The sequence below is a fragment of the Protobothrops mucrosquamatus genome, unplaced genomic scaffold (assembly GCF_001527695.2).
Source record: "Protobothrops mucrosquamatus isolate PMUCROS unplaced genomic scaffold, P.Mucros_1.0 scaffold91, whole genome shotgun sequence".
NCBI classification, from domain to species: Eukaryota; Metazoa; Chordata; class Lepidosauria; order Squamata; family Viperidae; genus Protobothrops; species Protobothrops mucrosquamatus.
Window position 1 is genome coordinate 761,678 of NW_015386466.1, and position 12,420 is coordinate 774,097.

The window sequence follows — 12,420 nt, forward strand, 5'->3', positions numbered from 1 at the left end:
GTTGACACATAGCAGGGGGCCAGGTATATTATCAACAAGCCCACTTGCACCCCTTGCCCCCACTTCACAAGGAGGGACTCAACACCGTCTATCTGAGGCACAGTGGTCTCCCTTGGACACATATTCTCCCTTATAATGACCGCCACCCCCCCGCCCCTACCCCGGGCCCTCGGCTGATGGAATGCTTGGAAACCTGGTGAGCACAGATCAACAAGGGGAACTCCCCCTTCCATGCCCAACCAGGTCTCGGTGATACCCGCCAGGTCCGCTCCCCCCTCTTGAATCAGTTCTTGAATGAGGGGGGCCTTATTTACCACGGACCTGGCGTTGCATAACATCAGCCGGTGGGCCCGGGCCGGAGGATCTAAGGTTCCTGGGGATCGAGCAGAGCTCGATCTGGGGGAATGATATTCCATAGGAAGGAAGTCATCACAGGGAAGGCCCTTTTCCTAGGCCCCACCAGGTGTACTTCCTTGATAGTTGGGACCTGCAACATGCCCTGCCTTCCGGTTCTGGTGGGCTGGATAGATACAATTGGAGAGAGGTAATCTGTCAAACAACTTGGCTCCAAGCCATGTAGGGATTTCCTATGTACATACTTATATATGCACATAATTGTATGTATGTAATTATGTACATATTAATTATATACATGCATGCATAATTACACAATATATAATTGCTTCCCTACCTTTATTTCTGCTAGATATCATGAATTTCAATATTCGATTGTATAATTAATCTGATTCTAGCATTTTCTTTGTTAAAATAAAACATATTCATGTGCTCAGCTCTTATTTTAGAAAGTTCTATTCAAATACATTTAGAAACAGGTGGCGGGGGGAGGGGACTCTTATCTGGACCCTGAGGAGAGATGCAATGGTATGAAACAAAGGGGAAAAAATAATTTCAGCATCCGTACACCACACACTGGGAATTGAAGTTGAATGCAAAAGAGCCTGCATCTGCTTGAAGTTTGTGAATCTTGGTCAGTTTGAGTGTTTTTATCTAATCTTATTATACTACCATTGTATAACACATGATACTTTCCCTGAGGGTATGGGAAAAAAGATGAAAATGATTGGTTCTTAATAAAGGCATTATGGATTATTTAAACTTAAACAATCCTAAAATAAGTATCACAGCTTCACTTTAAAAGGGAAAGAAATTAAAATATTATGAAAATATTTGAAAGATCATTATAGAAAAAGTAGAAAAACATAAAAATTGTAAAAGCAACAATAAAACAGTAAAACCTATAAGTCACAACAAACTGAAGGTCTTCCTAAAACCAGAAGTCTCATATTCCAATGGAAGAACATCAGGTAAAGATAATGTAGATTAGGGAGTAAGGAATTCCAAGCATATTCAGTACTTCTTGTAATATATAATTGATTTGTTAATGCATTTCATCTCCCTTAGAAAACTTACTTTAAATGATATTATTTATTCTAGAGATAAAAAAATGCTTGCAACAGCTAAGGCTGCAACATAATCCTATACATGTTTAAACAAAAGATGTTCCATCGATTCAATAGCCATTAGTGAATATGCAAGTATACAGTCTGAGCCCTAATTATATCCATTTATGTATATTGATCCTTCTTCTGTAACACAATGCTAGATGCTAGAAATGGCACTAATGCCTTTGTTAAAAATGGCAATTCTACTGAGGGTATGTGGATAAAACTTCTCTTTTTGTCATAGAGCAGCTAAAGCATATGTCAATAGATCAAGCAATAGGTCTCACCGTTAAGCATTTATGGACTGCAAACTGAGCTTTCTTTGAAGACTTAGGATGCAATCTCTAGAAGATCATAGTAGTTGTGCCAATAGATCAGACAGCCATTCCACAATTAAAAGAAGTAATCACAGAATGACAGCTTAAATGAAATTAAACTTTATCCCTTAGAACAGAGGACACTTTAACTGAGTCTCTGAGAGCTGGGCAGGCAAACATGTAGGATTCCTATTTCCCACTCTTTCTAACACAAATCCTTTTCTCCTCAAGGGACCTGATAGTTCAAATCCCCATTTGTTCCCTGAGCAGAATCCATAAAAGAAGAAAATGGAAAGCCTATGATTTCTGTCTAGAGGGTTGGCTCTGGGCATAGGAATGACATGCTTGAAACCAAGAACCCATTAATCATCCCAGTCATCCAAAAAGCCTAAGGAATGGCCTTATGTCAGATACTGTTCTTGCATACTGGATTTCGAATGGCACTGCAAGTTACATATATATAATGTAGATTTAGATACTTCAAACTGTAACTTAATGGAATATTTGTTTTTGACTCAGTTATTGAACGTAAGTCTCTGGAAAAGCCAAGCTGTTTTTATTTTTAAAAAATAAGCAAATGATGTGGGCAGGAGAGGGAAATAATTCATTGTTCCTAATGCAATGTGGAGCTTAGAACTATGAAGTTTCCAACTGGAGAGCTTTGTAGAGGAATGTGTTTGGAGCTACATCATAGATTAGATAACACTGCTGAAAAGCTAGGCAAAATCCTCCAATGAAGCCTAAGGGGACAAATCCATAGAATACTAACTTTAAAATGAATTGAAGAATATATTTTTAGATCCCCACCCCTCTTTAGCTGCTTCCCAAGTTCCTTTCTCAAGTTGTTAGCCTTTCTCAATCAGCTTTTTCTTTGTGTGTTAGGCTTTAAATCCCATCATCCATTAATCCTGTTGGCTGATATTGTATGAAAGCACATTTGATTGAGGAAGGCTGTTCTAATTTTTTAAAAAAAAATATAGAGAGAGAGCTCAATGCCTTAAACAGAATATATTAAAGTTATTTATTGAAGTTATTTTTTTAAATAAGGCATAATGCAGAAAATTATTGCAAAACACTGGCATTTTAAAATAACAGTTCAATATATGAAATGGGCTTCTAACACTTACATTTCATTTGCCTGAAGATAGATTTATTGGGCTCAAGCCAATGCTGTAAAAAAAGATAGAAGCCACCAGTCAAAAGTATTGCAAAAAATATCATTTTCTTACAAGCACAAGATTGTAGTAAACTGATAACAGTGTCGTCTTAGCTGTGATTTCTATTGTGTTTCTATTAACAGTTTCAAAATGAGGACATACATGTCTGAGGAAAGACAGAAAGTAACATCTGTAAGTGAACAGCACCAGCTAATGAGATCACAAATACATAATAGATATATTTAAGTTTGTTCAAACTTGAACAGGGGAGTAAAGAATGGCCGATTTTAGATTCAGTATTATGCAGTTTCTATGAAGAGGTACAAATATACTAGCAGTTTCCTAATTTAATAAAAAGATCCTTACTTTATCTTGCTACATTTTTATTTAGTTTTTTTTCCCTCCAAGGCAGTCTGGAAGTCTTATAAGATCCTATTCTTTTGTACATAAATTATCCACAAAACAACACTGCGAGATAAAATTAAACAAAATATTTGCATATTAAAGCAGTGCACTCTTCAAAAACTATTCAAAAACCTGTTTTGAAATTGTATGAACATAGCATCTCTTTGCTATTTATTAAGCCAGCCTCATCTCTTTTTAAGCTTCCTTTAAAAAGATGTTACTGTTTTAATGAACTGAATCTTTTCTCAAGCTTGTATGGAAATTTAAACAAAATGTTGTATACAAATGCTTTAATGAGGAACAGAGAGCTCTAGAGGTCACAATATCTAAGTATTTCTCCCGGATTACTTTTAAGTGGGTACTTGTGGAGAAACAGACTGCTGATTTGATTATATGCTTAGCAACCATGTAAATTTGTTTTCTCCTAGTGCAAGTCAAGAAAAAATAAAGTGCACACATAAGCAAATTAAATTGCTACAAACCATCAAAGTCAATAAATGTATATTTACATTGGTTCATATTGTTTAGACATTCACCTGACCATTTCATAAATGCACATTTCTGCATAGTTCATTTATGTAAACCAGTATTTTATATCATTCTGGAAATAATTGAATTGGTTAATATTTATATTAGTTATATTTCTTAAAATGACAAACTGAAGACTTTTAGAGAACTTTTTTTTATTCTGAGGGCAATGGGTTATTAGTATACAACCTTTACTAGGACACAGTTGCACCTGCAGGATTTTTTCTTATTGCTTGCTTTTTTTGGAAAGTATATTGCTCTACACTTTCTAAACATCATCTCTAATCAGCATTTTAATATCCAGCAATAGCTACTAGCTATTTACCATGGCAGGTGTCCTTGCAATTATTCACACTGCTGAGCAGACTTATTTGTTATGTATGCCTCCACAGCACAAAGCCTCAACATGGGAAAGGTTATTTCATTGGAACTTACAAGGGTCTTTTTTTTTAAAAAAAGGTTTAAGAATATTAAATGCCAATTTTCCTATATGTGCCTATTATTCCTACATCTAGGGAAGCATTAATCATGAGTGGAAGAAATAAAATATTATTTTGATTATATTTTCTTATATCATGAGACATTCACAGAGATGCTAAGTGTTCTGATTTAAAGTAGTCCAATATTAGTTTCTGAAAAGGAGATGGTGCCAATATGTTTAATTTCTACTGTAAGACCAAAGTATTTCTAGAGCTAAGTTTAAGATCTATCAACAAATGAAATGGGTGTCCCTGATGGGTGGGACAGTGAAATTAATGTTGACTCCAATCTACCCCTTTTGCTATCTAGTCAGCAGGTTTTGAAAAAAACTGCAGTTTTTCACTCTATCTGAGAGTTTGGAATTATTTGGAAAAAATGTGTCTTACCTGCAAATTCAACAACCTCACTAATTATATTTTTTTCTAGAGAAGTATTTCTCAACCTCAGCAAATATAAGAAGTATGCACTTCAGCTTCCAGAAATTCCCCAGCAAATATGCTGGCTGTGGAATTCTGGAAGTTGAAATCCCTACATCTTAAAAATAGCCAAAGTTGAAAAACACTGTTCACTTTTGAGTGTTATGCAGGTTGCATACAGTTAATTAAAGTATATGTCTATTGTTATTATTATTTCAATGCAGGCACAGACTTATTAATTACTTTATATTTGAAATAATATCATAGTGTCAACTGTATAAAAAAGTGTCAGTGGATTTGTCAGAAAATAACACCGCCCGGAGCCCCTCTACAGGTAGTTAAGAAGTATGATACATAAATAAATAAAATAAACAAACATAAATATTAGGGAAGGAAAGGTGTTCTCCAGGTCCAAAGCCTGCATTAAAACTCTGTCGTTTTTTAGACTGTGTGTGCAACTTCATGACACACTTACAAAATGGACAGAACTTTGAATTGTAATAGTGCAGTACTGTTTTCATCATTTATATTGCCTTAGTCTCTTGCACTTGCCTCTAAAGAAAAGAACAACATTGATGAATGATTAGTGGCTATGGAATGTTATGGATTTAATAGGAGAAGACAGAAAACAAAGGAAGAGTAATGGAGGAAAATTGTGAAAGAAAATACATGACTGGGAAATCAATGGTTCTTTGGAAAGAACTATTAGCTTTAACTTACTTGCTCAATTAATACAAAAAAGAAACAGTCAATGATGATAAAAAATTATGACACTTATTTTAGGACTCAACTGTAAGGAGTATTGCTGTTGTGAAAATTTTAATAGAAAAAGAAGTCCCAAAGTATAAATACTAAATCTCATTAACTTTGAACAATTTTCCATTGGGGGATTCTGACCTCACATAAAAATAAACCGATTTTAATTACATTTCAGCTTATTTGGCACTCTTGACTATAGTTTCAAAGTAAACTAGATTTTAATTCCATGTAGTTTTTATTGGTCTGTAGGGTACTATCATGGTCCATTTGTCTAACTATTCTGAAATCTACCTCTAGATTTCAGCCACTGGAATCAAATTTCAAGGAGTTCCCATGTATCTATTCTGTATCTATTTTCTATTTCTACTAGAAAAATGAATAACAAGATATTAGTATGAGCTGCCAGTTATCTTAGGCAATAATAGCACATCCATGAAGGAAGTGTGTTCATTTCTAATGGATTTTTGGGTTCATAACTCAAGTTACCTTGAGGTGAGATAGGTGGCCTATAAATTTATAAATAAATAAATAAATAAATAAATAAATAAATAAATAAATAAATAAATAAATAAATAAATAGCTGAATCTGTGGTTAGAAAAAAAAAGGAAATTAATGATCTGCTCATCTCTGTCTCCTTTGTTTTTGGGGTTCATAACTCAAGTTACCTTGAGGTGAGATAGGTGGCCTATAAATGTATAAACAAACAAACAAACAAACAAACAAACAAATAAATAAATAAATAAATAAGAAAGATGAATCTGTGGCTAGAAAAAAAAGGAAACTAATGATCTGCACATCTCTGTCTCCTTTGTGTGGAATACGTCGTTCATACACAAATGACATATATAGACTAAACTGACAGGAGGCAAAAATTAGAGCAACCTTTAAAAATGCAGTAACAAAGTCATAGTGTTTATAGTTCCATCTTCAATCTTACCCCCAAAGGCATGTGTCACAACAGCTGAAATACAATGCTGTGTGAAAGAAGCTGGGGAAAAAGCCTAGAGTCTATATTCAACTTGCCCTTACAAGCAAGACTAGCTCTTAATTAGTGCAAATTAAGCCAATATTAAGACTTGTCAAAATATTCTGCTAGCTTTAAAATCATAAGAATTGGGCTTTACCTTCCTATCCTTCTCTACTGCAGAATTATTTAATTAGCTAAATAAAAGCTGCTGCATGAGCTACATTTTTAAATATTGATCCTATTCCGTAATGCATATATCCACTTCCAAATAACAGCAAAAGTGGAAATGCATCCCTCTGCATCAGCAAGAAGCCTGAAGCTATTTTTATTTTATGAACTACTATATAGATATCAGCAAAGTATGAGATTAGTCTTAGGGACACTAACAACACTTCTCCAGAATATCTGACTATTTTATTTTAAGCCATAGATTAAAATACATTTTATAATGGAGCATCTGAAAGAGATTCTGAGAGAGATCAAATTCTAACAAAGAACAATTTCAAAGGATAAATATTGCTACTGTTATAAAAACACTGAGCTATTGCTATCCAGCTGGCTGTGTGCATTATTTCTTCCATCAAAAGGCCTATCATTTTGTGCAGTTCAGCAATGGATTAACACACTCATAAATCTGAATGAATCCTTCAATATAAGCAATAAATCTTAGTTGAGCTATAGGGTTCTAGAAATGCAGATTCTGTAATTAAGCAAACTCTGTCGTATTTGAAAGTCAAGCGGCACAATTCAGAAATACTGGGATGGTATGCTAAACAATATTCTGATCTAACAATTTTTATTACTTTCATGTTTTGTTTGTGCGTCAAAATGTAAAAATTGATTTCATTTCCTACCCACCTGAAAAGCATCACATTCTTTTTGTTCTAATTACATAAAAGCAATAGTTTTAGTTATTTTGCTATATGAAGCACAAGACTAAATGGTTGTATTATGTGTAAACTTATAGAAGTGCAAAGCATTTGAAAAGTGTGTTAGCACAAAGAAGCAAAGCACTCACACTCTTCGTTAAAGTCTCCTGTGACTGCTTCAAAGGTTACTTCTAGTTGTCTCCATGTATGCGTACAGCAACACTTACTTTTCCAGCAAAAGACTGACGCTATATATATATACAATTACAGACAGTCAAACCATAAATTTTTGAGAAGGGATGCTGCATTCATAAAACATATATTTTGGAAGGCACCTCTTGCAAATACTTTTAATAGATTAATCAAATTTATTGGTGCATCTGGCAGATATACTGCTTCACTGAAAGCTTTGTTTCTTGATGAGGAAGATATTTGTACAAAATCTAGGTTGAAAAAAATCCAGAAAGCCATTAGATGGCAACAAAGAAATACAGCAATGCTAACTCTCTGCTGTCGACTTTTGATTATGTGAATTTCTGCAACACAGATCTGGTACTCCCAAAGCTGCTTTTTCAAAAGGCAAGTGGACTTTTTTTGTTTTTTTCCTTGAAGATGTTTTGCTTCTTATCCAAGAAGCTTCTTCAATTCTGACTGAATGGTGACGAATGGAAGGATTTATATTCCTTGCAGATGACTGCAAAGAATATAAATCTTTCCATTCTCCACCATTCAATCAGAACTAAAGAACTTCTTGGATGGGAAGCAAAATGTCATCAAGGAAAAAGCAAAGTTCAGTTGCTTTTTGAAAAAGCAGCTTTGGGACAATCATGACCTGGATGGCTGAGAATGTCCATAGGCAGATCTGGTAGCTATAATTTTAAAAGTCTAAGGAGCCATTTGAAGATTGGTTGCAAGTTGAATTTCAGAAGTATGTTCTTGCACTTTGATTTTATTTTCAATAAAAAATAAATTGCCTAACTCACTGTTTGCATATTTTATTGTTTGCCTATATGAGAAAAAGTGGACAGATTTGGATTCAACTAAATTAAATCCAATCATATTAGCCAGGTTGAAACATTCTGCTTACAGTACATTAGGAGAAAGTAAGTCAATTTTTGATTACATTATCTCAGTTAAGCAGGTCAAAGTAATGTCTGTGAAGATAGATTAAGATATAGATTATCACTCAGTCAAGATATGCCTCTGATATAACCATGAAAAGTACTTGTAATCAGAACCCAGTACATTCTAAGCTGAAGGATGTCTTCTTAAAATCATTAATCACTTGAAGCTCTAATTAAGCTAAAAAGGCTTCACCGGAGATTGGCTCTATGGCAGGGGTGTCAAACTGCCGGCCCACGGGCCAGTTTCATCACATCGAAGCTGCACCCACCCCATTGCCGGCAATGCAAAAAGAGTCGCAATACGTCACGACACGTCACGTGACATGGCGAGTTTGACACCCATGCTCTATGGTAATCCTTATAACTTAAGGCTAGGTTCTTTAGAAATCCCATTCCAAATGCACTGAAATAGGCATTGTTGAGGAAGTGACACAACAGTAAACACAGTTACCTTCACATTATATCCTTAATTAGCTGCCAATTCTCTGGCAATAACATATATTTTGGCTCAAAATGAACACTTATCATCTCTTTGGACATCACTATTTAAAGCATTTGTGCCAGAGGAATGAAAGTATACTAGCTAGCAGTTTCACTGAAATAACATCACTTTAAATAAATTATGAGAGAATTTGTATACATACCCGCTGTTTTTCAGAATCCACATAGCGAATGCCAAAATAGTCTTTTTCTAGCAAACAGTAGTGATTGCAAACATGATCTATGAGAAACTGGCCTTTGGTCTCTCTCTGAAAAAGAAAAGGCAATACAAATAGGTAGAGCCTATAGGTATATGCATATATAACCTATGTATTTTACACACACACACACACACACACACACACACACACACACACACATATATAGTATGTTAACTTTATTAACTTTAAATACACCCATTATATATTTATTTCTGTCAGAAAACTAAGGAGAAACTTCCTGACAGTTAGAACAATTAACCAGTGGAACAACCTGCTTCCAGAAGCGGTGAATGCTCCAACACTGGAAGTTTTTAAGAAGAGACTGGACAGCCATTTGTCCGAAATGGTATAGGGCAGTGGTAGCGACCCTATGGCATGGGTGCCAGAGGCGGCACTCAGAGCCCTCTCTGTGGGCACGCGCTCCGTCGTCCCAGTCCTAGGCCTTCAGCTGGGTTTATAAAACCTTTTCGCTTTAGGTCTCCGCCACCGTGTACAAAAAAAAAGGTTCAATCAATCAGTCAATTTCAACTTCTCGCGGGGAAAAAAAAGATCTTGCAAAGTTGGAATTGATTGATTGAACTTTTTAGTCCCACCCAGTCTGCTGTTACCACCGCCCACCCAATAGGCCACACGCACCCAATGGGCCACACCCACTCGGCACCCGACCATGCATAAGTGGGTTTTGGGTTGCAGTTTGGGCACTCGGTCTCTAAAAGGTTCGCCATCACTGGTATAGGGTTTCCTGCCTGAGCAGGGTGGACTAGATGACCTCCAAGGTCCCTTCCAACTTTATTATTATTGTTGTTGTTATTGCTGTTGATTATCACATAGTCAGCCAGATGTTCAGACTGGATTTGGCATTTTTGTCTACTGATCGAGTCCTTACCAAGGACCTGGGATAGGGAGATGTGGATGTTTGATGGTATTACAGATATTGTTGCAGGATGGAAGCAGTTCCTATTATTATTATTATTATTATTATTATTATTATTATTATTATTATTATTATTATTACCGTATTATTGTTGTTGTTGTTGTTGTTTTTATTAAATATAAGTTGTATCTTATTTTAATTGTACATTGTACATTGAATAAGAACATTGAATTGTACATTGAATAAGAACACTGATTAAGCATAACCAAGTTTGATTGATTTAAGTGAATCCACCTAAGATTAATTTAGGTTTCAATTCTATCTTCTCTTTCAATCAAATACAAAAACTTAATTTAAGTTATCAAAAATTCTGCATGTATCTCAGATTAGCAGATTAGTAAAATACCTTACTGCACTCCGCATGGTTTATGTTTCCTTAAACTTGTTCCTTAAGCCGAGGAACCCACTCTAAATTAAACACATTTAGAAAGGGAGAGCCCACTTAGAAATATTTTTCTATTCTGTTATCAATGTAACAATATCACCAATAGAACCAGTCATGATGTCAAACGTTTATACCAAAGTTCTGTGCAATTTCAAGATATATTTTTTGCAAATACAAGCATTTTACAATTCTAAGATTTTTAACTTTCCATGAGCTGTTTTTCTCACTGCCTTTATATGCAGTTCTAAAATTTGCAAAATATGCCTTTTCACTGAAGCACTATAAAGGCTAACTAAGTAGCAATAACTAGTCAACCCTGGCTGATCTCATAAAGCTAAAGAAGACTATATATGGTTAGAACTGGGATAGGAGATTATGAAGAAGGACTTGGACGGCAAACTAGATTGAAATATTGAAACATTATAGAAAGTAACAGAAAACCACTTTTGTATTGGTACCATAAAATCTACATGGATGAGTCCCCGAAGTAACCAAGAATCAAGCTTGACCAAGAACATTTCCTTTTTGTATGAATATCCACCTTGATATTCTTAACTATGCTCTAAAACCAAACAGAATTATCCCAAGAAAACTTCGTAATCCCAGAAAAGGTGAGGCTGCTTTGAGGAGTTGCAGGCGATTGAGTCCATGTATTCTGAAAGTACCCTTTTGGAATCAAACCTAAAACACTGTGCTGTCATAACAGATTTTGCCTCTTTTCCTTTCAGCCATTTGGACATCTCTTTTCTGACAGCCCAGAAGCTTTTGGGTTTTGCTGGGTTTTTTTTCCAAAATAAAATGGATAATTTAGTTAAAATTCAGTCCAATGCCAATATACTACAACATGAATACAGAAATCAAGATTCTTGAAATACAAGACAAAAAAAAATAGAATGAGAATTTAATAAGCTAGCCTAGCCATAGTGTGTAATTCTATGACTGTAAAGAATCCTTTACAGTCAAATGCAAGCGTTTTGAGACTAATGGGAGATACTCCCAGATAATTTTTATAGAATTAATCTCCAAACGAAACAATAGCTTTGTGCCATTTTGGAACATGGACTGAAGCCTTGCACAATATGTATTGTAGGCTCAGTTTGGAGGCTGAAGGAATTTTTTCCCTATCTTTTCTACAGTTGATTTGAAACAAGAGCAAAGATTCTTCTGCTTTGCTTCCTTCACAATCCTGCTGCAATTTCTCAGTAGCTTTGTTCCCATCTGGTTTCTGGTCCCAAAGCAATCTTCTTTCCTCCCCCGAGAAATTCATCATCTTTTTTGTTTACACTGTATCTCCTTCTTTTCACCATTACAGCTGCCAGGAAAACATACAATTTTGGTTTTATTTACTTGCTTAATTTGATTTATCTCTGTCCACTGCTCTTAGCAGTTTGCAATAAAAGCACATTTAAAACCATGATATTAAAAATTGTTAAGATAGCAAGCAAAAAAGTAAACAAATAATTAAAATTAACAAAATCAACATCTAGAAGCCTATACAAAATGATACATTTTAAGGATCTTTTAGAAAAGAAAATAGATGTTAGAATTCCTTAATTCTACAGGGAGTATGTTCCAAACAGACAAGGCTCAATAAGCATTGAGGTTTTTATAGAAAGAACATTATCTTAAGAACCCTGGACATGCGCCATGTGGGGTTGTAAAATATTTGTAATATATTCTTTGCCCAGAAACAAAAACAGAGCCAGTTTGATGTAGTGAACAAGGCATCAGACTAGAATCCAGGAGACTGTAGTTCTGATCGTACCTTAAATATGAAACCAGCTGACTGACCTTGAGCCAACCACTCTCTCTCAGTCCTAGAAAGGAGGTAATGGCAAACCATTTCAAAAAAAAAAAGCCATGCCAAGAAAACCTACAGGAGCTACAAGTAATCCACGCAGTCACCCATAGTCA

At 35.1% G+C, this 12,420-nt stretch overlaps 1 protein-coding gene across 1 annotated transcript in view; it reads right to left on the reverse strand.

Annotated features, from left to right (window-relative positions):
* The window catches only part of FRMD3 (FERM domain containing 3), an 81,067-nt gene that overhangs the window by 43,093 nt on the left and 25,554 nt on the right, over positions 1–12,420 (reverse strand). The window contains exons 2-3 of the mRNA XM_015812504.1: positions 9,131–9,235; positions 2,908–2,950 (exon numbers count right to left, since the gene is read on the reverse strand). Coding sequence (XP_015667990.1) covers positions 2,908–2,950; positions 9,131–9,235 — 148 coding nt within the window. The remainder of the gene's footprint in view (positions 1–2,907; positions 2,951–9,130; positions 9,236–12,420) is intronic.